Source organism: Phyllostomus discolor, chromosome 1 (assembly GCF_004126475.2).
Source record: "Phyllostomus discolor isolate MPI-MPIP mPhyDis1 chromosome 1, mPhyDis1.pri.v3, whole genome shotgun sequence".
Classification (NCBI taxonomy): domain Eukaryota; kingdom Metazoa; phylum Chordata; class Mammalia; order Chiroptera; family Phyllostomidae; genus Phyllostomus; species Phyllostomus discolor.
The window spans coordinates 134,104,740-134,132,585 of NC_040903.2; the positions used below are offsets into that span (position 1 = coordinate 134,104,740).

General features: G+C 41.8%; 1 protein-coding gene across 1 annotated transcript; it reads left to right on the forward strand.

Annotated features, from left to right (window-relative positions):
• Positions 1–27,846, forward strand: EGLN3 (egl-9 family hypoxia inducible factor 3). The gene is given in 6 exon segments (XM_036029428.1): positions 1–555; positions 557–670; positions 20,395–20,514; positions 22,076–22,212; positions 23,947–24,020; positions 24,901–27,846. Coding segments are annotated over 6 exon segments (714 nt in total). The 5' UTR covers positions 1–312; the 3' UTR covers positions 24,927–27,846.

Sequence of the window (27,846 nt, forward strand, 5' to 3'; positions counted from 1 at the left end):
CCTGGGGCCGCCTCCGCACCATTGGTTGCTGTGCGTCTCCAAAAGGGGCCCTCTCACTTCTCACTGAGTCAGTCTGGTCCTCGGTCGTGGAGCTCCCCACAAGTCTCGCTGGTCTCTGAACTGGATCCCCGTTTCCCAGAGTTTCGAGCAAGTTTCCCTTCTCCCTGGCGCTCCGCTGGCTGGCTCCGGGACCCAGTCAGCTGCAGGCAGCTGAACTCCGGGCCACACCAGCCGTGTCTCAGCTACGCGCGCTCCTAGGTCGCTCACTCTTGGTACACGCTGGGGGTCCCTGAGCTCGACTCTGAGGGCGAGATGCCCCTGGGACACATCATGAGGCTGGATCTGGAGAAAATCGCCCTGGAGTACATCGTGCCCTGTCTGCACGAGGTCGGCTTCTGTTACCTGGACAACTTCCTGGGCGAGGTAGTGGGCGACTGCGTCCTGGAGCGTGTCAAGCAGCTGCACAGCAACGGAGTCCTGCGGGACGGCCAGTTGGCCGGGCCGCGCGCGGGAGTCTCCAAGCGGCACCTGCGGGGAGACCAGATCACGTGGATCGGGGGGCAACGAGGAGGGCTGTGAGGCCATCAGCTTTCTCTTGTCCCTCATCGACAGGCTGGTCCTGTACTGCGGGAGCCGGCTGGGCAAATACTACGTCAAGGAGAGGTCCAAGGTAGGACGCGCACGGGCGCCCCACCGCTGCTGCAGCCCGCAGGGACCAGAGACATGCAGAGTCCGTTGTCTGTCGCCTTCGCAGGGCTACAAGAGAACTTTAGTTTTTCACCAAGAAGGAAAAAGTCAGTCTGGTCTCCCCACCCCGTCCGGGGAAAAATCCATTGAAGGAACTTAGGTTTATACTTTTAATGACCTTCTGATAACTTTGAAATAATGGCTCTAGTGGTTGGTATAAGCTGGACAAACTGACTTTTTGGTCAGATTTTAAGACATGGAGGTTCTCAAAAGGTTCAAATGAGGGACGGGTTGTTAGAAACATTGTGTGTGATTCTAGATACACGTAAACTCATGACCTTAAATGTCTACTTTAAAGTCACCTAATATTGCCCTGCATTGATTTCGAATGATTCCTGTGAACACACTCTTAAAAAATTCTGGAAACAGTTGTGACTTTGCAGTGTGGCATTCAGTTGGTGGAGTTTGGCAGGTAGGGGAAGAGTTTGCCCCATGAAAGAGTAAAGTTCCTCTTCACTTCTGAGCGCTGCCCTTGGCTTGTTACATCCAGGACACTTAGATCATCTACTTGCTTTTGAACTTTCTCTCCTGGTGATGAGCCCACACCACCACCTTCTCTTTCCTAACTATCAGCTGATGGGGAAATCTACTCAAAACCACCAGTTATGTGATTGGGAGAGGATAGTCAAGTACCTCTGGAAAGAAATCATGTTTTTCTTCACAGCCAGAAGTGACTTCCTGGGTGGAAATTTATCTTGGAAATATTTACAGGTAGATTGGCAGAAGTATGGGAATGTGTAGTAACCATGTACCTTATTTGGGATAGTGCAGCAACTCAGTCTTTTCTACAAATGATAAGCCAGCCAGTTTTCCTGTGGCAGTTCTGAGAGTGATTTGCTTTTTTTTTTTTTTATTGTGGGCTGGTCAAGGGGCACTCCAAACTGTAGAAAACTTTTAGTTTATTTAACACAGCAAGGCAAAACATGCTAGCATGAGAAGGAAGGTGAACATTCACCTATGTACCATTCTTTAACCATATAGGTTGTATTTCTCAATTTAAGATTGATCCTGTGATAACACACCTTTGTTGTCTTATTGGTCCCATAAGCTGAGAGGGACACTCAATATAGGGCAAGTGGTGAAGACCGGAAATGTGTAGAAATGAAGGGTTTGGAGTGGGCGAGTGGAGTAGAGGAGAGACAGATTACTGTATACCTTTCACGTAGGAGAACATGAATAGAACATCAGACAACGTTGTTAATAATCAAACACAAAAAGTCAATCTTAAAAGAAAATGCTGCTTTCGAACTTCCACTTTGATTTGGGGAAAATTTAGAATGAGCTGGAATCAGTAGAAGATTGATGCTAGTTTTCTTCCTTGTATCATTTGCGTGGTGGTTTAGAAAGCTGTTTGTCTTGATTAGCCTTATTTTTGCACCTTGCCCGGCTGGGGCGGGGTGGGGGAGGAGAGGGGAATAGCTGGCCTCAGTATTGCAGAGGAGCTTGTAGCTTCAAATTGAAAGAGCAGATGACTTCTTACCAGTTTTTAAAACTTTCCTGTAAACTTAGGTATTAGGAAACTCCCCCTTGTCTCCTACCCCTTCCACAGCATTCTAGGAACAGAATTGGCTCTGAGGGAGTCAGAAGTAATTGGTAGAAAGGGGTCACTAATATATTTGAATGTTAAGTATTTTTATTTAGCTTTGTCTTAAGAACAGTGGCAGGGTTTTGACTAGCCAGAAGTTAGCTCCACAAATGGAATGAAAAGCACTGTGTATGTCTGACTAAGGAAAAAAGATCTATAGACATGATTTTCTATTGTGGGTTATCTTCTGAGTAGAACGAAATAACTTTTCACTTCACAGAAAATGAATGTGAATTAAAAAGAGAAAATCCATCTTTGTCCACTGAAGACACAATTGCCTGCCCACACCCAGATTCCCAGCTTTCCTTTGGTTGTCTTGGCATAGAGCTTTTCATTCCTTCCCTTTAGAAAAACCCCCTCTAGACTGGGATATTCCCAACCAATTAGAACCAAATGTAAACCAGGCTTGAACAAACAATTATTACAGTAAAAAATTTTTAAAAGTTTGATTTGCCTGTGTAAAGAAGTCTCCTTAGTAGAGTCTGTGGCGTTGGGTCTCTTGTTTGAAGTTCATTGGTAGAGCATTGCAGAAACACATTCCATCCCTACATGATTTATATTAGTTTCACCTTAATTTAACCTTATTTACTTCTCTTCCTTCAGCTGAGTACTTGACTCTGTGCTGCTTCAGAGTTGTGACAGAGACCTGGTTTCCTGCTGCGTCCTTCAAGTGGGTTTTCAGGGAAAATTAATTTTTAAAAAGCAGAACATGTGAATTTATTTTAAAATTTCTTTGTAAATTTTTATTATGAAAATTAAAAAAATAATTTAGGCTAGCATATGGAGCTCCTATCACCCATTTTTAACATTAGCCAATACATACATTTATTTTAGAACAGTCAGTTTTCAGGTACTTTAAATTCTTGGGGTTGTGCTTATTAGTGTATTGATCCTAATTAAATACCCTTTTTCCTGGATTTTTTAAAGGTCATTGAATGATGTAATAATGCCCTTTATCTCAATGAAGCAATAGCAAAGGCATTGACAATAAAGTAGGAATAGATACTGGGATTGAAATTGAAATTGTGGAAGAGTGTGGAAAGAAATATTAAAGGGTTCCCCCTCCCTTTGGCAGTAATAACTGCCAAAAAAGTTACTAGTGGTCAGAATTTTGGCAGTAATAACTGCCAAAAAAATTGTTACTGGTCAGAATTTATTTACTTGGTTGGAGAAAAGTCTTAGGGTGCTCAATATTCTTTGGGAAAGTGGTTTCCATAATGTAATGTGGCAATATGGTGCCCCCTAACTTCAAGCATGATCATTGCTCTCAGGCTATCAGAAGATTTGTCTGTTATTTCCTCTTGGAGAATTTAGACCATATCCAAAATAAATATTGGTTATAATTTGCTCCTTTTGCTTTCACTGCCTAGAAAATGGCTGCTTTCCAGAGAACGTGTAATTTATGGAACTGAATGTCCTGCTTGAAGGACATTCACCATAGGCTCGCTAGTGAGTAACTAATAATAATAACTACCTTTAAATGAGCCCTTTGTCTCGCACTGTGCTAATAAGCACTTTACACACACTGTCTGTCTGACTTAGTCTTCAGAACCACAATCTTCAGCAAATGGAGTGATCAAATCATTTGCCCAAGGTCACAAAATCAGTGGTAAGAAGCAGTGTATCATAAAAATTAGGGAAAAACTCATAGATATAGACAATAGCGGGGTGGTAGTGGGGTGATTACCAGAGGGGAAGGAGGGTCGGGGAGGTAAAGAGGGTAAAGGGGGAATAAATTGTGATGGAAGGAGACTTGACTTGGGGTGGTGAATGCACAATACAATATACAAATGATGGGTTACAGAATTGTACACCTGAAACCTATATAATTTGATTAACCAGTGACACCCCAATAACTTCAGTTAAAAAAAAGAAATACATTTAAGCTGGGGGTTACTGACCTTGTAGCCTTAGGAAAGTTGCTCAATTTTTACCAAGTGTAAAATGAGGGATAATTCCTTAGAGCTTTTCAGGGAGGGAACATTAAATAAGATAATATATACAAAATTCTTAGCAGATCTGAGTGTTTATAAGTGTTATAAGGCTGTAAGTGGAAGATGTGGGATTCTAGTCCAGGTCTGTCTGACTCCAGAGTCTGTGTTCTTGCCTATGATGCTCCTACTTTTCATCCTTTTGTTTATTCGGCCAGTGCTCACTCAGTGTGGGGTACTGTGCAGGGCTTGGGGGTACAGCGGTGAACAAGCTTAATCCCTGCCTCGTGGGGCTTAACATTCACTCACACTTTTGAATTGCAGGATCTTCTAGTTCACACAGATTAATTCTCAAGCCTAGAAAAGAAGGAAGACAAAACCCCTAAATTGAAGTGGGTCAGCGAAGTACATTTGAGGGAGAAAATGTAGGGCCGTGCTAATGTTTTCCCACTGATACTGGCAGGGAAAGTGTTTGTTAATAAGGTTGGTTGTTAGGATCCCTGACTGGAGTAGTTTTGGATGATGGGGTGGTGGGGGCTCAGTCCTCCCCCTGGAAATATGCAGAGAAGTGATGAAACAGCCGTTAAGTCTGAATAAAAGAAAACGTGTTGCAGAGGGGTGGGTTTGTTCCTTTGCTGTTCAGCAATAACAGTTTTGGCCCACCCTTCTCATGTGATATCAGGAATAGCCATTACTCAGTGGAGCTTCTCATGGCTGCAAATTACTTTAAGCAAAACTGGGATAATGTGTTTTGAGGCTCAGGATCTCTCTCAGGACCCAAGGGCAGGACATGCAGGCATGGTTCACAGAGAAAACTGGAGCCATGAACTGTGAACCAGAAGGTCCTCAGCTTCAGTTTGAGATCAGCAGATATTTGACCAACAAACATTCTAGACTCTGCTTTTTCTTCCCGGGAGAAAGTGGGATGGTCTTGCCTTGGCTCAGGCGAGCCGTCAGCCTCGGTTTGGGTGGTAGCGGGATGCGTGGCATCAGGGGTCCCAAATACCATGCCAGGACCCATGACCAGTGCAGTTCTTTGAGCACTCGGTTTGAAGATTAGACAAGGTATGTGGTGCCGTTAAAATCTTAAAAATCTACTCATGAATGAGGTACTTAAGGGGGTGAGGCACAGAATTTGAAACACTGGAACATTTTTCTGTAGGATGTGACAGATTCCTATAAAAGGGTTTGTATTTAAAAATAACTTGGCTCTTGGAAGAAGGAAATTAATCCAAGGAAATAATTTATAGAATACAGCCTCAATGGCAGTGAAGCAAGTTTCTCCACTGGGCGGTTTTCATAGTGTTTTTTTTTTTGTCTTTTTTGTTGAATAACACATGGGAACAAGGAAGGTAGGTGTGGTGTGCATGTATGTACGTACTTTATAATTTTTCTTGTTCACTTCTGGGCCACTGGCTTTATCTGCTTTCAGGGAAGTGGGAAGTCAGGGGGTATCAGTTTAATTTTATTCATTGACAAATTGTTACATGTCTTGTACTGTGGTAGACTTGTAAGTGGCTGAGGGAAGGGAAGTAAAAAGTGATTATAAAACCACCTAAAGCATTTGAAAGTTGAGTGGTGTGAAATAGTTGTCACCAACTTATACTTTCTGTTTTTCTGGTTAAACAGTCTACCTTTACACTGATTAGTCATTTTTCTTTCTCTTCTTTGGGCTTTCTCCAATTTCTCTGTTTTAAAATTAAGTGATCAAAATAAGTTACCCAAACTATACAGGATTTTAATGGTGCAGGTTTTTAAAGTTAGAGAGGTATCAGGAATCACAGCTACCCAATCCCTCAATTATTCAGCAGTTTTTACATTTGGAGAGTTGAGGTTTTGTGCAGGTTTTTGGGGCGGGACTGGGGCAGCCTTGGGCCTAAGCAAAGGTGCTTAAATAGAGAGCAGCTAGCCTGGCCAGGGTCTCTCCGTAAGTCAGGTAGACTAGGAGACAGGGTCGGTAGGTTAATTCAGCTGCATCAGCATTTTATTGGGGAATTTTAAATATAATTCTAACTTAAAATTGACAAGCACCCTTTCATGGAATTATGTAAGTCTATCTGTGCATTCCACTTGGGGGTGTCATGAATTTTTTCCTTTTCTGACCTCACTCAGCCCAAAGCAAATTGGTAAGTTCTTTCCCGATTCCTGACTCTGGCTACAAAAATTTCAGATTTAATAAATAGTAAGCCACCTTGCACGTCACAGTGCCTTTCTGAAAACACGGCATGTGTGGAAGACTTCTCTGATGATGCTGAAAGGTGGGGGTGGGGCTTGTCCCCTAGTCAGCAGAGCACCTCTGAGAAGCCTCTCCAAGCACCCTAGCAGTGTGCATGTCACTAAAAAACTCAGAGGACATCTCACCTGTGGGCTGCATTTGCTTAGTTTGGCAAGGCCTCTCTGCTTTTGATTCGCCTTTGCAGCCTCAGGTAAATTAAGTGACATTTTCACCTCTGCCTATTGACTACTAAGGAGCAGCTTGCACATTCAAACAATGGAGAAGGTTATTGATCCTTTGTTAATTATTATTATAGCAACAGGCTTGATAATTCCTTCGTAGTAGCACTTTGTAGCTGTGAACTAATATTGCTCCAAGAAATGGGTGTCATTTTTTCCATAGCTTTTGTCAGATGCACATGTTCTGACAGTAACCATAGTTCAGATGTATTCTGCTGGGCAACTGCCAGGGGTGTCCAGCCGGTAGCTGAATCTAGAGGCACTGGAATTGTAAATGCAACAGACAAATCATTTTATGGTGCCAGACTAAGGAATTCGGCTTTGGCGGATCTCCAGGGGCCGTTGACTTGGCTCAGATTCAGAGCTGTGTGTCTGTTTGCCAAGCGAGATTAGTTAGCTCGGTTCATTATACATGAATTGATACCCCTTTTCCTTCAGTTATTTCCATCTTAAACCAGTATGGCACTTACCTTAATTTTGTGTCTTCTTTTGATATTGGGATTTGTGGATGAGTTCCTATTTTTGTTTCTGGTGAGCTGGTAGTGAGTGTTCTATTTTTCACCCCTGCCCCAACCCAGCCCCAGCCTGGCAGGCACAGGGGTTTGCAGTTGTATAATGCAGGCTTTCAGATCTGTGTTGGATTCATTCTGTACCTACTCACTGAGTGTCCTCAATGTTCAGTGCCATGTCAATGCCTCCTTACCAAGTCAAGCTGATTTTTGATTTAGAAGATTTGATGATCACCATTTCTCAGTTTTTGGAGTAAATTCACCTACCTCATATGAAATACTGCTTTCCTTCCAAAAGGAGGCCAAAGTATTCTATATTATCATATAGAATAATTTCAAAATACAAAGAATATGATAGTTGTCTTGAGTATTTGCCAGTGGGAAGCAGACAAAAGAAAAACTCAATTCCAGGTGTCAGTGACATCTGTTTTTGGTTCTCTAGGGGAACTTGAAGATGCTTTGAAGTATTCAGGATAATACTCTTTTTTCTTTTTCTTTTTTCCAGGATAATACTCTTCTATTTGAGTATTGCTTGGAAGAAGTAAAGATATATTGTTTTAAACAGTCTGAACATCCTTTGGAGCATGTGTGTCTTCTGCAGACACAGAACAGCAATCTGCTGTGCTCTTCCATCTGAATCCCCTCCCATTTCTACCATCTATCTAGTCAAACCTGAGGGACTATTGCTCAGAAATCTCAATACCCCACAGAAAATTGACAGTGAGTCCTTTGTTTGTGTGTTCATTTGTTTATTTGTTTTTGATGGCTTTTTTTCCTGTTCATATGGTTTTATAGGTTAATTTGAATGATTGGAGTAAATAAATAAAACCTTTTAAAAACAGAATATTGAAGATTCAGGCAGGAACTTGCACTGATATTGGTCAAAGTTTTGGCTTTTTTTTTGTTTTTTAGGTTCACTGTGGAACTTCAAGTTTTGTCTTTTTTTTTAACTAAATTTAGTTTTGCTTTCATAGTAGAATTCCTTGAGGAAGAAAGAGTATTTCAAAGAGACTTGGTTTAACCATAAATCACCTGCCTTTTGTTTTCGTTCTCCCTGCAATCCATTTTAATGTGCTTTTGTCAGAGTGTAAATGGTCCAGAGCCTGTCTCCAGTCATGCAGTTGCCACGCTTTCAAAGGCCCAACCGGGCTCTGCCCCCATTGTCTACTGTACATGCTGAGCGCTTCTTGGTGCGCCATTTAAGTTCCTCCACATCTGGCCCCCTCTGACCCCCTCTGACCCCATTGACCTTTCTATACTTAATCTCCTGCTCACTGCCTTCCTTCTCTCCCAATCCCTGAAATGCTATGGGTTGATTTGCAGGCATACTGAGCTTTCCATTGTCTCCCGCTCTTCCAAATCCATCTTAGTGCTTTCTTCCTGAAGTCCTCCCTCTGCTCCCTAGCGCTCTGCGGGTGGCTCAGTCCAGGCTGCCCCCATACATTTATTTCTTTGACTGCTTACCCTAACCCCACATTTACTTAAAAGTCCCTTTAAGGCAGAGCTTATTAAGCTTAATATATACTTTTAGTGCTTTGAACAGTCCTTGATAATTCATAGGTGCTTGTTGACTTAATTTCATCTTCAAAAGGAACTTTGATTTCAAAGGATGTCAGGATGTCAAAGACAAGAAAAGAAGAGAAAAGAAAACAAAAAAGAAAACAGAAAAAAGGTTTTGTACCCTGGTCCCTAATGTGATGTCAAAGTGTTTAAATACTTTATTACATTAACATGTTATGAGGGACCATCTTAAAGGAGGGACTTGGGCTTTGTAAGGTTTTTTCCTCAGTGCTGGAGTTCTGTGCTTGTCCCTGGGAAGGCACCCCTGGACCCTGCAGCCCACTCATCCAGGTCTGGCTCAGAGAAGCAAGAGAAGACTGTGGACCATGAGGCTGGAGTCCTGGTGTCTGGTCCTAGCTCAGCCCCTGGAAAGTGGCATCTGAGCACCTCCATTTCCACTTCTTTAGGAATGGGTTTGATTTTTATTTTTATCTTTTAGCTTAATTTAGTCAGTACCTAACCACTACACCCTAGGATGGATGTTTTTACATTTTGTGTCATCTCACTGTGAACTTGGGCAAGTCAGTTCTCTGAGCCTGACTTTTATAATATGGATACGATAATAAATATCTGCCTCCAGGATTATAAGGAATTCAATGAAAAGTGAGAATAAGTTTTCACCTGAGAGGGCAAAGAGGTGCTTTCAGTGCCTCTCCTTGGACTCCGGACAAGAGCTGACTACCAGCAGTCAGTCACACCCGGGGAGGCCCACTGACGTGACAGTAATCCTCAGCACGCTACAGAGTCACAACTGGAAGGCTTCCCGCCAGCCTTAGGAACCACACTGCAAGCCCGTGCCAGAAACTGCCCCAGGAATGCCTCTTGCTTCCTGCTCTGCCCACCACCTTCTGTTCCACAGATTAATAGTGCAGCCGACTAATTCCCCTTTACCTTTTCTCATCTAGGGTAAGGCATTGCCCCGGAACTCTTGGTCTTGCCACAAAATACACATGGTTCTCAGCATCACCTGGAAACTTTCTACAAATTCTTGGGTTTTTTTCCCCAAACCCAGTAAAACAGAGACACACAAGTCCTCCAGGTGATTCTCACCCATGCCAATGTCTGAGAATTACTGAGTAAAATGAATAGGAGGCTAAATGGGATGGTGCTGTGTCTTCCTACAGTTTCTCTATTACAGAGAACATCGGAGTTCAGACATTTGATCAAAGCTGAGCTTATTCATTGCTGAAATTGAAAAATGCACGTTTTTAGTTCAATTTGGATTTTTTGAGAAAAAAACCGCCACGCATTAACATGTTAAGTATACACATACACATTTTTTTCCCTATTTTTGTACCAATAAAGTTAATTTTCCAGAACCAGAATTAGAGTGAAATTTGGAACTGATCCTTTCCTGTTGTGGTGAACGGAGGGAAAAGCCTTGGCTAATCGCTGCAGCGAATTGCTCCTCCACACGTACCTAACCGCCCCGCCAGGAGCGCAAGCTACCAGCACCAGCAAGAATGAGAAAAGAATCGTAGTGATTTTGGATGAGCACGAACTAGAGTGTCTTGTGAGCAGATGATTCTTTCTGCATTGAGCATGTAGTATGTGCTGACTGTGATCACCACACGGAAGTCTACGGTGATTTCTGGTGCTCTGGGAAGGAGGGCCTCCTGAGGGAGAACCCAGAAAGCTGACGTGTGTGGGGGTGGGGTGGGGTGGAGCTGACAAATGAATCAAATGACTAGGCAAAGGTTGGGAAGTATGTGTTACCTACCTTTCCTCCTTCCGCACAGGGCTTTGCTTTTTCAATTAGGATTTGAGCCTGTACTGGAAAGCTGAGAACCCCTTGTTGCATTATTTTGGTGTTGAAGGCAGACGACTCCAGCCATGGTCGCTCCGGAAATAACAACCCCTATTCTGAGTTAGCACGATTTCCTGATATTTTAGAAGTAGTGTTTAGTGGTGGAGAGACCATGCCTAAGTCTATAGTGTCCCGTAAATTACTTTTTGTGTCTGCCTCTCAGTTTGTATGTTTGTAAAATGGGGCTTGTATCTAACCTGGAGGAACACGGGGGGGGGGGGGCAATTAAATTAATCATTCCTGCTCCCCGCCCCAGACTCAGAGGCAGGTGCTCCTTTATTTCTGGTCCTTTCACTGCTCCCCAAAATACTTTATACATTTCTCTCGGAAGAGCTTTTTACTTCCTTCCGGTCTAAGAGGTCTTCTGGATCTCAACCCTCCTATGAGCCACATGGATCTGTATCCATTGTATTCTAATTAACATAATTTTAGAAAGTACTGCATTCAGTGACTGCTAATTAATGTGGTAGTAGAGAGTTAAGGTGTCGCCCTGGCTGGTATAGCTCAGTGGATTGAGCTCGGGCTGGGAACCAAAGTGTCCCAGGTTCGATTCCCAGCCAGGGTACATTCCTGGGTTGCAGGCTATAACCCCCAGCAACCGCACATTGATGTCTCTCTCTCTCTCTCTCTCTATCTCCCTACCTTCCCTCTCTAAAAATAAAAAATAAATAAAATATTTAAAAAAAAAAGATGTCTCCTAAACAAGTTTTGCACCCATGTGAGGAAAATTTATCTCACCCTTTGTCTTCTCAAGGGGAATATACTTCTGTATTTCCTTAGAAATTTTTACTTAATTGCTCATTTGTCTTCCAACTTTGAAACAAGTCCAAAAACCTTGGCTACTTGCTTTCCACAGAACCTGGCAGGGGCAGAGCAACCCCATGGGGAGGGGGACTCGGGCTGACTTTTGACCAGTTGCATGGGAAGTGGATATGGGCCCTGCAGAGAGTGAGGAGGGTGTACAGTGGGATTGAGCTTGTCCTGCAGTGAGAGTAGTGGAAGCAAAGACAACTAGACAACTGGTGCTTTGCCACAGGGTTCAGTCAACTTCCTTTGCTCCTTGCTTTTGTTATGCACCAACCCTCCCCCTCCCCAAGCTTGTAGTTCACATACTCAATTCCAAGCACAATCATTTTTCATTTTTTTTGTATTTTCTGATTTTCTATTGTTATGGAAAAGATGGTAGGCCAGGGTGAGGGGGAGTTGAAAGCTTTAAGTAGAATTGAAGATCTTAGTTCCTTCAAAAATAGGGTCACTTGGCAAATGTTAGACATTTGATAGGCTGTCCTGGTAGGGCATGACTTGGTTGTTAAGACCTCCCACTCCACAGCCAGACTGACTGGGTTCGCAAAGACAGGTTACCAAACCTCCTCCTGCCTCAGTTTCCTCATCTGTAGGATGCAAGCAGTAATGGTTCCTGCCTCGTGGGGTTCTAATGACTGTTGAATGAGGTAATATTTGTGAGGCATGTAGACCAGGGTCAGGCACGTAGGGAGCACTGTACAAATGTTTGTTCAGTTCTAACTGGTTTGCTGTGTGTCATTTCTGTCATTCAGCAACTGTATATTTCCGAGTGCTGAAATGCAAATATAAATATACGATCTGGTTTTCCAGCAAGTTCTTTACCTTTATTTTTTTCCAGCACAGTTGCAGTGTTCCAAGTTAATACTCTTAAAATTCACTGGGAATTGCAGGTAAAGTGTTTTCCTGGTTTCTATTAAAAATAATGTTTCCAGGCATTTTTCAGGACATGTTTTGATTAGTAACTATTTTTTGTAGATTACCCATTAATAAAATCTTGTCTTACCATTTGTATTTAAGTTATCATAGATTCCCTAAAGTATTTTGGGATTCATTGCAGATGAGAATTTAAAGACAACCGTATTCTGATGATCCAAGTGTTGAAAACATTCTTTGTTTTCTGTGACACCTGGAACCTTTAGAGAGCTCCCGGTAAAGTTTTATTTTTCAAATGAGACTGCTTCTCACATCAAAGTTAAATATTGCGACTCCCTACCCTCACGTAGCCTTAAGAATTACTCATGAATTTGTTTCTGTGTAGAAGTGAGATAACTTCTAGGTCCTTATAACTTCCAGGGTTAATGACTTCTGTGGAAAAGAGGGCAGTGTCACTCATGCAGATGACTGCTGCTCACCTTCGCCCCCCACCAGGAGATTAAATGAGATATGTGTTAAAGCGGCACCCTGAAGTGTCACCTGGCTCCACGGGTCCTCAGGAAATGGCAGCTATTAGATTTGCAAAAAGGTGTCAGAATGGGTGTGGTTACATGCCTCTCTTGCTGTTCTCAACCCTGAGCCTGGCTGGCTTGTACTGATTTCATAATTGCAAGGAAGCCCTTATTCAAAACATTTCTCTGGTGACTGGGGCAGTGACAGGGGGAGGGAGGTGCTCTCCCGTGCCTGTTCCCTCTGCGTCCTCGGCTGTGTGCTCTGGGTGTGGGCCGGCTGCCACCCTCACGCAGCGCACGTAGCCCTGTCACTCAGCCGTCACCCGGCTGGCCCAGAGCCAGGCCGCTGCGGGAAGGACTTGCCTTCCCAAACCCAAGCAGCCTGTATTGATATGTCGATGTTCCCTGGCCTGTTTACTGTGCTTAATTGCAGGGCTCCGGCTGAATCCCCTCCGAGGGGGGGAATTAACCACAATTCCTGGAGGAATGACAATAGTCTCTTAAATTCCTGGCCTCTCAGAGCTTCGGTTGCTTCTTGGGGAAGGGCAATTCAGATTCACTTAAGTTCATGCACAAAGTGGAGGGTCCTCTGGAATGGAATTTTGATAGAGAACAGTCAGACTTCATCGCCCTCGACTCCGCTGTAATCGTGTGTGTGTGTGTGTGTGTGTGTGTGTGTGCGCGCGCGCGCGTGCACTTTCTGGGGGCTTGGGGTGGGAGCCCAGCTCTTTAATGTAGGATTCCCATGGCATTATTTTCACTGAGCTAGAAGAACTAAATAGAAGGTTTAGGAGTCCAGGTAATTGTTGATGGCAGTTTGGATGATTGTGAATCTAGGATTGAGTTCATAGTAAAACAAGGGCAGCGATGAGAAGGTCTACCTGGGGACAGGTTTTCAAATGGAGATGCGTCACTGCCTGCCCAGGATGCTCTCCCTGACCAGGAGGGACCACAGACCCACTTCACTGGAGCCACTGAGAGTTGCTTGTAACGTCTTGCTTTTCACTTTCAGAATTACTGAAGTTCCTGTATTACAACAAAATTCAGCTATGAGGGATGATGATTATTGTTGCAAACTGGAAGTGAGGTTGTGTGTGTCACGCAGGCTTCTGAGGGTGTAGGTTCAGAGAGGAATTTTTAGTATGTATGTAGGACAACTGAGGAAGACAGAAGTAGTTCTCAGTGTAGAAACAAAATTGTAAAAAATATTTTGATGAGTAACTTGGGGTTCATTGAAAAGATTGCAGTAAGTCCTCAGTCTTGTCAGTAGGTTCTGTGACTTTACAAATGAACCTGTGTCTAATGAAACCAATTTTACCATAGGCTATCTAATATAAACAAGAGTTAAGTTCCTACAGCATCTCATTGGTGTTGTAACAAAACAGCGTTTTCGAGCACCTGCCGAATTTACCTGACACGTATTTGACTGGTGTCCTGAATCTCCAAAATTGCCAGGTCAGACACTGAATCATTGGGGAGGGGAGTGCGGTGACTGGACACAACTCACATTGTTGCCAACAAAAACCTGCTTCCTAGTTCCTCCTCCTGCTGCTGCCTTCGTCTTTAATGAGAGGCACCAGGAGGAAGGAAATAGCTCAGCTGGCTCTTCACCAACAAGATAGATGACAGACAAGTTGCCAGATAACTAATGATGGTTTGCAACAAAGTTCCCTATTTTTCTCCAACATGCCCGAGTTATCTACAACTAATTTCTTTATGCCAATCCAGATGAAGTTAGAGTGAATATATAGAAATTCTAAAGCACTTTGCAAGCTTCTGTGTTGTCCATCATCACGTCAAGAACTTACTTTTTTGTTCAACATCCCACAAAGGAGGGGCCTGGCAGCAATGTGAACTTTGAGAATGTTTCCTTGAAACTGCTGGAAAAAGCATTGCATAGTTGTCACCATACTGTGAAGTTGCCTTGTGAATATTGTACTATAGTAATTGGATTTAAGTGACACCAGTGGGTCACATGAGGTGTCCTCGAAGAGTACATACCCCTGAATGAGGGAGACGAGGACAGGCTAAAGCAGTAATTCCAGTTTGCTTTCCAAGGCCTCTGGATTTCAGTTCCTTGCCCTTGCAGAGGATTTTTGGAGTTCTCCCACTCCTTGTCACAGCCCAATAGAAAAAAATGGAAAATGAAATTTTGGCTTAATTTAACTTTAGGTTTTTTTGTTTGTCTTTTTAGAGAAGAAAACTTGCAATAATCATGCCTCTTCCATTTTTTTCTGTCACTCCAGCCTTTCCTGTGCTGTGTTTCTACTTAGCATTTTGAATACTTAAAAACTTTTATTTTTGGTTTTCTTTTAAAATAGGAAAACTTTTATTTCAGAACTGCTGTTAGCACATGTAGTGCCTTTGTTTCCGTTTTAACACTGCCCCCCCCAATGAATTACCAAATGGGACCCCTTCCCCAGCTGGTGCCTTTATGGATCTAGGACATAAAGTATACAACCATGCAGCTGCCCTGCCCACTGTCCACACTGAAGGCGTGTGTTAAAGTATGTGCTGAACACAAACCACCCAGAAAGAATGACCCCACGAGTATAGCCTTTAGCACCTCCACCCACAGCTGACTAGAAACATTGGCAAGTTTGTCACCAGGCTGTTGTCACCTGAATATAAATTAGTCCCATTTTTGGCCAGAAAACTTCAGCTATTACACTCTCCATTATGATGGGTTTCTTGGCTGGTTTTCCAAGCTAAAAAAGGTGCATAGTCTTGTGTATTTCTTCTCAACTCCTTCCACATCTAATTCTCCATGTCGTTAGTGCCTTATGGGGGGTGGAGGGAAGGATCCTGGGTCTCCTTTGCTTTGCTCAGAGTGGACACAGGGGAAGGACTTGAGGAGAGGGAGTTATGGAGGAGGCAGGTGGAACATGGTTTGCACTGTAGGGCGAGGCTGTGCCTTTGGACAGCAAACATCTGAACCTGGTGGAGGGAGTTGGGAAAGGTGCCCACTTACAGCTCAGGAGTTGACACAGGATAGCTGATTTCTTAGGAGATTCAGACAGCGATCTTAAAATACAACCTGATGTATTTTTTGTGATCCTAATTTAAAAATCAGGATAAAAAATATTCAGAAGCATTTAGCTACAAATCCAGTTTGGTTGTTTGCTACTACCCTAAACTCGGAGAATTTTCTAATACTGGGCCCCCCTTGCAAAGGATGGTAAATTCCCTGGTGTAGGTAGCATAGCGTGCACTCCAGAGTTCTGACATGTACATGTATGCATGATTGGTTTCAATTATTTGTTACACACAAGTGCCAAAAAGAGTTGAAGCTATGAAGCACTTAAGTAGAATCAGATCCCTGAAGGGGAGGCATGCTGAAGCCCCAGTGAAGGGAACAGAAACAAGCATATCATCAACTTTAAAAATAGCTAACATTAAGCAGCATAAGGAGTATCTCCTTCAGTCTTCTTAAACCCATTTTATGGATGAGAAAAATGAGGTGCAAAGAGGTTAAGTACAGGTTTTTTGGACTTAGGTTGCATTTTACAAAGACCATTCATAATACAAAACAAATCCTTACAAAGATTGGCTGCTATTTCTGCATAGCAGTTAGATGGGTCTTAGCATTTGGCATGGACCCAAATACCAGTTTACAGGTCACCCAGCCAGTCAGCTTTGAAGTAATGCTATTTTTGACACATTTTTAAAAAATAGATTCCCATTTATTACACATTTTGCAAATAAAGTAAGACTTTATTAATATTTCAATTTGCTGATTTAAAATTTATGTAAAATACCACTTGATTATAACTTGTTCAAGATCAAGTCATACTAGTGAATCTGGCTCCAAAAAATCCATTGTTTATTGTTATTAGAGAAGTGGTGCGCCTAACTGGAGGCTGGGAGGGGGCAGTTGTACCCCCCTGGCAGCCGTGTGTCTGACACGATCATCATCGCTGAATGGACAGTGGGGGTCTCTGACGCCAGTTGTTTGAAATGGTTCATCTGTACAATCAAGCTGTGGTTAGTTTCCATCAAGAACACTCTATTTAGGCATTGGTATGGAAATTCTTGACTTTCATTTTTAACTTTACCTTTGTGATTGATGAGATCTGGTTTTTTATAAAGTCAGCTTACCAAGAACCCTGATAGAACAACTGTTTTCTTTTCCACTTGTAGCATTTGGGGAGCATATTTTGTTACTTGTATTTGGCTGTTAAACTTTATATATCTGTGTACATCTTTAAAGAATACGTACATATTTCCTGCCTGAACGTGGCTGCCTCTGTGTCTAGAGTACCTATCTTTGGTCTGGAGCCAGCCTGGGAGCCTGGGAGGGGTTCATCCCTCAGCTGATTTTCCTTTGGCTATGGAGCTGTTGGGAGGCCTCTGAGGATGGGGGTGGTGGTGGTGGGGGGCGGTTCCATGCTGGGGTTAGAGGGAGGAATGGTAAATGCATAAGGGGACTTGTGGATTCATCTGCATATCCAGCAATGGAACTAAAAGACTCTCTTGTATATGCTTCTGTAGATCACACTGACATTTCAAATATTAATCCAGTCAGGAGGTTTTTGCAAATACGAAGTCTGTAATAAATGAGACATCTTCCTGATCTGTGTCCAAATCATTGTGTGGCATGTTTGTCACATGATAATGAAAGTACTTTGGCGCTGTTGTTGTTGTTCTGAAACACTCTCCTTTATACACTCTAAATCCCTTCCCGGGCTTGATGAGATTTAAAGAGCCACTCAGTTGACCCCGCCGGTTTCCGGGGTTTGTTCCTGTCCCGTGCACAAATTGGCACAGAAATTAGTGACTTGTTATTGACGTGATCCTTGCTCCTGAGTGCGTCGTCAGCTTCCTGGTTCTAGACAGTGCCAAAGACCAGCAAATAGCCAGGAGTGTGCCCAAGCTGAGACCCATCTCCTATGGCTGTTGTCCAGAAAGCACTGATAAAATGGAATGTATGAGGTTTGAACAGGCCCACTGAGGCCCACAGTGATTTCCTCCCATTGTTTTCAACTTGATGCAGGGGCTTCACTCACCAGGAGAAAGGGTGAAGATTTACTCTGGCCAGAGAAATTTTCTCTGTTGCTCTTCCTTGAGCAATCAGATACTTTTCTGACTGTTAGAGGCTCTGTCCACCTGCTAAGTCCCCTGGAATTTGCTAGCTCTTTCTCTGTGTGTTTGATAGATACAGCAATTCATTAAGGATGTACTTTTGTGAGTTGTATCTGTTTTTTCAATATTTGAATCTAAGATGAGTCCTGAGGCAGGTATGTATTCATAATGCCCTGGAGAACTGTCCCTCTTGCTTTTCCTGAGGTAGTGCCTAGATTGAGTCTTAGATCTTCCTGGACTGTCAGAGGCCATGTAACCAAAGCCCTCTTTATAGAAAAGAAATACAATTAGTTGCAGAGTGAACTAGGTGGCAGGTATCTGACCACTGACCTTTTCCTTAGAATTGAGCTGTTTAAGAATGTAGGTTTATGGAGCATCGATGGAGTGCTTTTTCTTTTCAGGGATTCACAGAGGGGTGAGCCTGAGATGGTAATTATTTGTAGCTTAAATGACTTTCATTATTGGCTCAGTGGTGGCTCTCATAATCCTAATAGCTGCTTCCAGGGACAGGTAATTCCCTTCTCATTATAGGTGACTTCATTTATCTCTTCTTCTGCAGCTGGGCCCGTCATTTCTGTCTGCTACCAATCACCTTTCCCCGGGCCATTATTTGCTTGGTGGTACCATCATTTGTTAAATCTTGATTACAGTAGCCTCAAAATTCCACCTTTTGAAAGATGTTCACACTAACAGCCTAACTGTACCTCCTAGATGACACTGCATTGACATTTTAGATGTTCAAAGGTAGGGTATGGGGATTGCTGGCTGCATAGGAATATAAAGTTTGATAGAGATGGCGATTTAAGCTTTAAGAGCACCACAAAACCCAGTTACCATTCAGCCTTATTATTGTTTTAGAGACATGGTTTTTTATGAAGTCAATATGCAGTGTGTGTGTGTGAAGCCTGTAAAGCTATATGCCTCGTTCACGTCTTCGTGTTGCTACTGGGAGTGACTTGCCACCCATAGCACTGAAGCTGATTCATTGAGCTACTCTAGTGCATTAGTTTGGGCCTCTACCTGACTGATCACTTTACCAATAAAACAATCCTGCCATTTATAGGAGAAAAGACGAACTGGATTGCTACATGTATATTGGAAGATAGGTTTTTAAAATGATGGAAATCTATATTGATTTAGATAGAACGTACACATACTGCACGTACTCTTTAGAGGAAAGAGTCATTCGCTAACTCATTCACTTGTTTATATCACATTTTAAACAGACACCTTCTATGTGTCAGGTGCTATTCTGGGCACTGAGAATACATCAGTGCCCGAAACAGGAAAAACACCGCTTTCCTCATCTTATGTTGCCAGTTCCAATATCTTCTCTGCATCTATCTCTTCTCTATAAAAACATCTTAGAAATATAGCAGTGTCCATGCAAAGAACTAGCTTTTGCTTATGCTGTCCTGTTTCTTGCTATAATTTCTCCGTGGAACGATTAGGGCAGAGGTGTAAGTCCTCACATAATAACCCTAATTGTGCAGCAGCCCTTTTGATAATCTTTTAAAATCATTGAACAGGTCTGAAGTTTTGATCGCTAATATAGAAAATGTATATGCCTAAGTAATAAAACTTAGTATAAAACTTAGTAGTAAAACTAAGTAATATTTTAAGTGAATTTATGCTTTTGTGTTGGGCTGCATTCATAGCCATCCTGGGAGTCATGTGGCCTGTGGGCCATGGGTTGGACACCCCGGGATTAGGAGTTTGTTATCCTCTTAATAGTAATTCTCAGTAGAATTTATAGTAACTTAATAGTAACAGTCAGTAGAGTATTTAGTATGGCTTTCTGCTTCATTCCTCCACGTGGCTGATACAGACAGTGCTTGGGAAAAGGAAGAGAACTTCAGGTTATCATCTGATTTGATAATTATCGGTGGGAAGAAGACAAGCATTGGGAAACATAAGATGTGTCTGTGGCCTTTTCTATGAACCAGACGTGACTGGTTCTCTGCTCACAAGTTAGGACACGGCTTCCCTTTGACTGCTCCCTCTTCCTTCTTCCCTAATCATTTGAGCAAGCCTGACCTTCTCTTCCTTGGTGATTGGTTTCCACCTCTTTGTAAATGCAAATATCTTGAGGCCTAGATCTAAGACAGAGGTAATTTGGTGACTCAGAGGCACTTGTTAAATGGGCATAATCCCTAAATTCCATGCCTAGTGATTCTGATTTTGTGGATCTAGAGAAGGAACCCAGAACCCGCTATTTCAAAAAGGAGGATTGAAGAACAGCAGGCGGGTGTCCTAATGAGATATATATGGGTTACTGTCTAAAATGTTCTACAACTCTGGGAATATTGTTAAACCACTTTCTATTGGGCTGCGCCATAGGTATGACTTGGCCATTGAATCTTGTATGCCAAAGAGTCCAAATTTATGTACCGTACTTGCAATTAAGATGCCAGCAGTGCCCGTATGTGTCACATAGTACCCAAGGAGAATATGTTACTCAGCTGTTCATCAACGGGAGAAGATTGTCTCAGCTTTGTTAACCATCTTTCTTGGGATCTCTTCTTCATAGGCAATGGTGGCTTGCTACCCAGGAAATGGAACAGGTTACGTTCGACATGTAGACAACCCCAACGGTGACGGCCGCTGTATCACCTGCATCTACTATCTCAACAAGAATTGGGATTCCAAGGTACTTTGGAATAATGGGAAGAGAGCATGGGGTTAGAAATGAGAGGAAAAGAATTCAGATGACTTAGAGGAGAGTTTGGAGTTCATAATTCCCACTGGTGAATCTTTTCTATTTTATATTCCCCCCACCATGGTATTAGTACTAAAGTTGAGAAGATGAAAAAAATGAATATGAAGTGAATGTGATGGGGGCGTTGGGTCATTATTAGGATATGGAAGGAATGGTCGATGAAGAGAAGGTAATTTGCTATTTTAGGGATTGACACTTTTAGTGTAATCTAGAGCTGACAAGACTCTTAGTGCAGAATAAGATATACACTTTTCCCTTCCAGCAGCAACACTGAGAGAATTCCACAAAAATAGAACTGTAGGATATAAAGCCATCCCTGGGCGAGGTTTCCCACACAGTCCTCTCTCTTGGGGTGATACATCTCATTGGTGGCTGCCTGCCATGGCCTGCTATGGTTTGTGGATGCCAAAGGCTTTATGGTTTATTTTTGTATTTTTTTGAACATATAGACAGAAAGAGATATGAAGCCTGGTTCCACACTTACAAACATTTATCTGGAATGTGTGTCCTTTCTGAACACTAAGGACGATTTAGGAGTCTGAGAAGTCAGAACTCTATAAGCTCGTTTGGCTTTGAACCTTCTGCATCTCCATTTCCTGTTTATTAGGGCAGATGCTGGCGGTCATGGGCTAGGATCTTTTATCTGGGGTCAGAAAACTAAACCTGGGAATCCAGTGAATCGGTGGCAAGGCTTGTCTCTTCTCCCTATTTGGTAACATGACTAGAATCGATCCCTTAGTTGTCCTTTAAAATCTTGAAAGGTGTTGTTACAGACAAGCCAGTAAAGTTGTCAGATTTGTGACAATATATTACAAAACATGAAATCATTCAACCAATATTGGAATGCCGGCTAGTGCCAGGCATTGTGCTGTGGGGGAACATTGATGTGTGAGGCCTGAATTCCACCCTGCTATGGTTATTCTGGTAGGACAGGTCAGGTGTACACATGAAATGAAAAAAGTAATTCAATGAAAAGAGAAAGACATGTAATAAAAGTTATAGATAAGGGGGTCTGAGAGCTCAGGAAAAAAGAGCATGTCTCTTCCAACTAACAAGGCCACATAGGAGCTAGTGGAGCTCAGAGGGAAGCTGTAAACCCTAATTGGAGGGGAGGTTATGTGGAATTATTATCCTAGGAAGCTGTTAATATTAGATTGAACCATGTGAAATTGCTAGGGGGGGGGGTTGTTGGTCGAATTTGCTGAATATTGGTGATTCTATATGATTTGACTTAATAGAAATCCATTTTGTGTCCGTGGGCATCACGACTGTGGGGTGGGAAGGCTTTCTTTGGCGTGAGGTGAATAAGGAAGCAGCTCTAGCCAAGTCTGAAATAAAATTTAATACAGAGTATGAGGCTGAAGTAAAAATTTGGGAGTATATGCTTAGAGTGGAGGTTGGAAGATGGCTTTGTTTTTAGACGTGTTAAATGTCATTGTTAATTAGCTACATGTGAGGCCAGGAAATAATCTTCCTTCTTTGTGGCCCTCAGCTACACGGTGGCATCCTGCGGATATTTCCAGAAGGGAAATCGTTTGTAGCAGATGTGGAGCCCATTTTTGACAGACTCTTGTTCTTCTGGTCAGACCGCAGGAACCCTCATGAAGTCCAGCCTTCCTATGCAACCAGGTAATGGCCAGGGCCAGGATTCCTCAAGAGAAGTTTCTTGTCTAAACCTCAGTTCCCAGAGAATTCTCTTAATTCGTGTCCTATGCATATGAGGGAGTATCCACACCCCAAAGCTGATGATAGCAAACCTGTTTGGAATACATTTTAGTTTTCCTTAAAGTGGAAGCTTTGGATTCTTTAGTATACAAGACTTAATGTCAGTTTGTAGATGAGCATATTGGATGCCAAATTTCCCAGAATGTTTTTCTCTTCTCTCCTTTCTTTCCCATCCCTCCCTTCAAAAACATAACACTGAACTACTACTCCTTGAGAATGTTAGCTACCACATACCAGGAATTCTGTCTGGTCAACTCTGGATGAATTTATGAGTTGCCAGTTGAAAGCAGAGATAGAACTTTGAGAAAAGAAAGAAGAATTTGTTTTGAGTTCTGTTCTTTTTAACCCTTTCCTTAGCATAAAGTTGGTTTGGGCTCTCTGTACCGATCATATCCCAACAAGTGGGTATAAAATAATTCTGTCCTTAGGTCATGCATAGGAAGATTTTCAGTGTATCCAATCCATTTAATGTTGTTTAGTATTAATCTAGGAACTTGATATAATCTTAATTTTGGATTCTGTCTTTCATTTGCTTAGTTTTATAGCCAAAGCTGTAAACCAGGCAGACCTGGAGTGCTGTGGGGTACAGCTTGCATTGGGAATAGCAGCTGGGGAAAAGGGGTGAGCACATGGGTGGAAGGATATTGACTAAACCTTAACAAGCCTTCTTAAATTACATTCACATGTGTAAAGTCCTTAAGATTTATGTGTCCTCCTCCAGAAATCACAGATCTGAGCCCCACACAGGCTTGCATATTAAATGTCAAATGTGCCCTAGGTGAGCAGGTAACTAACTATTCTACCACCAAAGCCTGCCTGTAGCTTGTTTAATGGGGTCCAATAATTAAGCCCTGTCATTTGTGCTGGAATTCCCTCCTTGTTCCACAGGCCCTGGATGGCTGGAGTCACAGGAAACATTAGCAAATGTTGATGGGAAGCCATTGAAAAAATCAAGTGCTATTGAAATTCCAGTAGCTAATAATAGTTATAAAATGAAACTTTTGAAAACTCATGCATAAAAGGACTCCTATTCCAGTCTAGCTCACAGATAGGATAAAGCTTATTAATGAGAACACAGCAGAAAGCTTGAGGGCATTATTATTCCATTGCACCTTTGGCTCAGTGTCCAAAACTGAAGGAAGAACGCCAAGAGTTTTATGTGTCCTGTCATTTAAATAAGTTATTCTTTAAAGCTTCACTCAGATGTCACCTCCTCTTCTCTGTGTTCTCCCCACCAAGTGGGTCTCTCCGTCTGTAGCAGAATGATTCCCTTTTTGTCCTTTCCATGAAGATCATTGCACAGCCTGTTACATTTTTTTTTTTTGTTAAATTGCCTGGCTCCCCAACTGGAAGCTGAGCTCCCTGAGGAAGAGGCAGATACATTCGCATGTCATTTGAATTCCCATTCCCCCCATTGATGTCTGGCGCATACTTGGAATTCCTTACATGTTTTATTACATTTAAATAGAATTGAAACCAAAGAAGTTTATTTGAAGTTAAAATTGGGATGGACTTCTAATAATAGGGAAACTTTAAATGTTAGCTTTACAAATGACACTGAGGGGAGGGTTGTAGGATGCATTTTTTTTAATTGGTAGTAGTTTTAAACCTTTTCTAACATCTGCTTATCTTTCACAGATACGCTATGACTGTCTGGTACTTTGATGCTGATGAAAGGGCAGAAGCCAAAAGGAAATTCAGGAATTTAACTAGTATGTGTTTGGTAATTTTCTGTGACTTTTGATCAAATCAATCCTTGACTTCTATTCAAGATTTTTTTAACGTATATTCTAGTCTACTCTGTTCATTCTCAGCTGTGGCTTACCTTCATATATAATGACATCCTGATGGGCTTAATCCTGAAAACTTAGCCTGAGCTCTGCTGGGAAAATCAGAAAAATGTAAAGGATATCCTTTCTGAATGCCCACTGATTGCATGGCAGTTTATAATAGATGGGAAATTGTTAACTTTTTATTATTAATATTCACCCATCCTGCATAATGTTAAATGTTGCCCAGGATTTGACACATCGCAAAGGAAATATGATGGAACCCAGCTAGGATGGTTAATTCATTATATGTGTGTGGGACCATGACTCCTAATATAAAAACTGGACTCATATAATATAAACTGAATATGACTTAATAACATTCCTCTCCCCTCCAACCAGTATTGTAAAGGAGCATTTCCCACAGTATGTTGCACTGAAACACTAGTCCTGATAGTCTTGCCCAGGTGGTTTATGAGAAGGTGAATTCCTTGCCTCCCAAATATGGGAAATACTACGTATTGTATTCCTGTCTTGAAGAGTCACAGTGCCCACTGGCATATTGACCAAGAAAAATTGATCTAAGAAATCCTGCAGTAAAGTCATAGGTAACATCATCTAATTCATGACCCGTTTGGACTATGTACCTATTAAACACTTGAGAAAACCCATTCTGCTAAGCCCGATCAGGAGGTACTCTGCTCAGTTCTGTTCTGTGAGTCGGGGAATGTTTACTAGAGGCTTTTTGAATGACATGTATGATATTAAACTCATCAGATCTGGCTCCTAACCCTCTTCATTTTCCTTTCTGTTCCCAACCCAGGGAAAAACAGAATCTGCCCTCACTGAAGACTGACTGTGCTCCAAATTCCGCTGGCCTCGTTCATTGATACAATAGTTCCTGAATTCTCTTCCAGAGTTGAGACCCAAAGAAGCCTTTTTCAGTGAATTGGTGACCAGCAAACCCCCTACTGCTTGCATCATTCACATCCCTATATTGCGAATGGTACTTGGTGTTTTCTTGCCAAGATTACATCCACCTTCGGACACTCTCTTTGCCAGATGAACTCATTATCCAACTCTGAAAATATCTGCAGAAGACCTCTGTGGCCAGCGGTTTAATTGATAGATTTGGGAATACCATCTATCAAAATGAGAGCCCAGGAACATGGGTGAGGGAGTAAATCTGATTTGCACTTTATGTACACTTCCCAATTTGAAAGGAGGAGGCTTGCAAAGAAAAAAAATGGTGACAGATGCACAGAGAGGCATCACTGAAGCCTTAATAGCAAGAAACAGGAATTTGTGTCATCTGAACAATTCTAGATGTTTTTAATCCAAGGGCTGTTGGGGTTTCTGAAGAATTATCACAACCTAATGACATTATTACCTCTGGACAGGGCTGCTGTCGTAGTCAAGCATTATCAGTGTCCTCTGGGTAAACACTCCTTATTCCTGACTCTACAACCTGGACTTCTTGCCTCTGCCCTATTTCACTGAACACGTGACTTTCTGATAAAAAATGACATCATTTATTTTCTATTCTCACTTTTACCTGGAGAGCCTAACTCTTCAGGGGCAAAAACTAGACATTAATTGTTTGGTTGCTTTGTTGAAATGAAATTTGAATTTAAAGCAAATGGAAAAATATTTACCTGGTAGTTTAGAGATGGCAACCTCTGATGCTGGTGTTGAAAGACCTGGGTCTACCAATATACGACAAATGTGTGTGCATCTTGAACAATTTGAGAGTGAGGTGGAGTTGGAAATGTGGACATTTTCATTTTTCAGTGTTTCTTTTTAAGGAGCTCACCCTTCTTTAATAGAATAAGAAAATATTTAAAAAGTAGGGTGCTATTAAAGTGGAAATGGAAATAAAACAAAAAATTCTGAAAAACTTTGAATTCTTCACATCTTCTGTCCCGAGTTGCTCGTCTCAACAGACTTGAGTCTGCAGATCCACTGTGGTTGGCAGTGCGGCCAGACCGCAGGGGTCTGCTAGGACCGAGGAGGGTTCTGCTAGGCCAGCTGACACAGGTTCCTCAGGAACTCTGTGTCCAGTGCCTTCTCTGTGAAAGTTACTCTTCCTAGTTTCCAATTCCATTTTCCTATTTTGAAAATTTCTTATTACTTGTGTGAAAATCCCATGAACTTTAAAGAGCCAGGACTATTTCCTTTGGTCATTTACAGATACAGAGACTTTGCAAGAAAGAACCTTATTTTTCCTTTTCTGGTTTTAGAAAATTTCCAGCTAAGATGTGTCTTCATTCTCATAACTGCTGTCTCTCTCTCTCTCTTTTTCATACTACTCATCACCTAACTTACTGTGTAACTTTCTTATTTATTGTGTTATTTTCTTGTATCCTTCCTAAGCACAAAGGTAACAGGAATGTATTCCCAGCACCTAAAATAGTACCTGGAACACAGTAAGGGCTCAGTAAATACTTTTGAATAAACTCGCTCTCCTACCTTAGCATTTCAATGGTTTGATTAATCTCCTTCATCTCTGGCAGGAAGGACTTGCTGGAATTTTTGTACATACCCACCTCTCATTGTTGACTTACACTTTTAGGCTAAGATTTTTAGAAAGCATTGGTCATCATGTCATTTCATATTTGTTTACCTGTTTGAACAGGTCACTGACCCCTGTGAACCTGAACTGAACAGAGAATTCTGCCCTGCGGTTGCCCTGGGAACGCAGAGGTAGTTTGCGTGAATAGCCGCAGATAGGGCAGAGTACATTCTTCCTTCAGAACAATTTTGGAAAACTTCATTAAAGAGAAAGAAAGAAGGTTGTTTCTTGACAATTTTGTGTTCTATAAAATTGTAATTAGGATTTTTTTCCATAATTACAAATGTCATGAATGACAGTGAGAATATTCTGAAAGAATCTCATGTTGTTCCAATGATACATCTTGTATCTTTTATTTTGGTCCATATTTTGCCTTGCCAAAATATCAGAGGCCTTGCTTATTACTTCATTCAGACAAAGGTCCTATAAATGAATAAACTGTATATTAAATCAACTTTTAATGCACTGATCTTTTCATGGCTGAATTTGAGGTCTGGAAGATTAAGCTGGAAAAGACAGCTGTAATAGGGTCTGCTATATTGCTTCTCTTTGACAGCCCACTTAGGCAATGACTTTGTCTTGCTAAAGCAATGTTATTTGGCAAATAATCTGATCAATTTCTTTTATATTCCTGGCAATGAAATATTAAGAGCCTACCTCAGTGTTACGTCACCTACATAGTGCAGAGTCCTTCTTAGGAGATTAAATTCTGAACCAAAGATCCAATTTCATGGAAATAAAAAGTCTTGCCTAAGTGCATTAAATAGATCTTCAGTAGAGTAGTTAATACCAATTAAATACTAGGCTGTCTGAATCACGAATTATCTATTCAGACATAATTTTGTTTTTCCTTCTTTAAATAACTCAGATTTCTTTAGAGGTTGGGTCATCCTAATTTACTTTGGCCAGTCAGTCTTCAAATTTCCTGTGTTCCAGAAAGCAATGATGAGAAATGCCATGCTGGGTCAGCAGTTGTATGAAATAAGGTTTGGACATGTCAGGTACTTTTATATTTGATAACTACGAGGACAAGTACAAGGAATGTTCTTGGTAAAGTTATTTCAAATGAAAATAATACAAAATTGACTTAGCTTCAATCTTGAATTTTTTTGAATGGCATGACAAGAATACTGATTAGCTAGGTGGTCAGAGACTATTGTCAAAACAGTGGAAATAAATGGTTCTTTTCAAAATGAA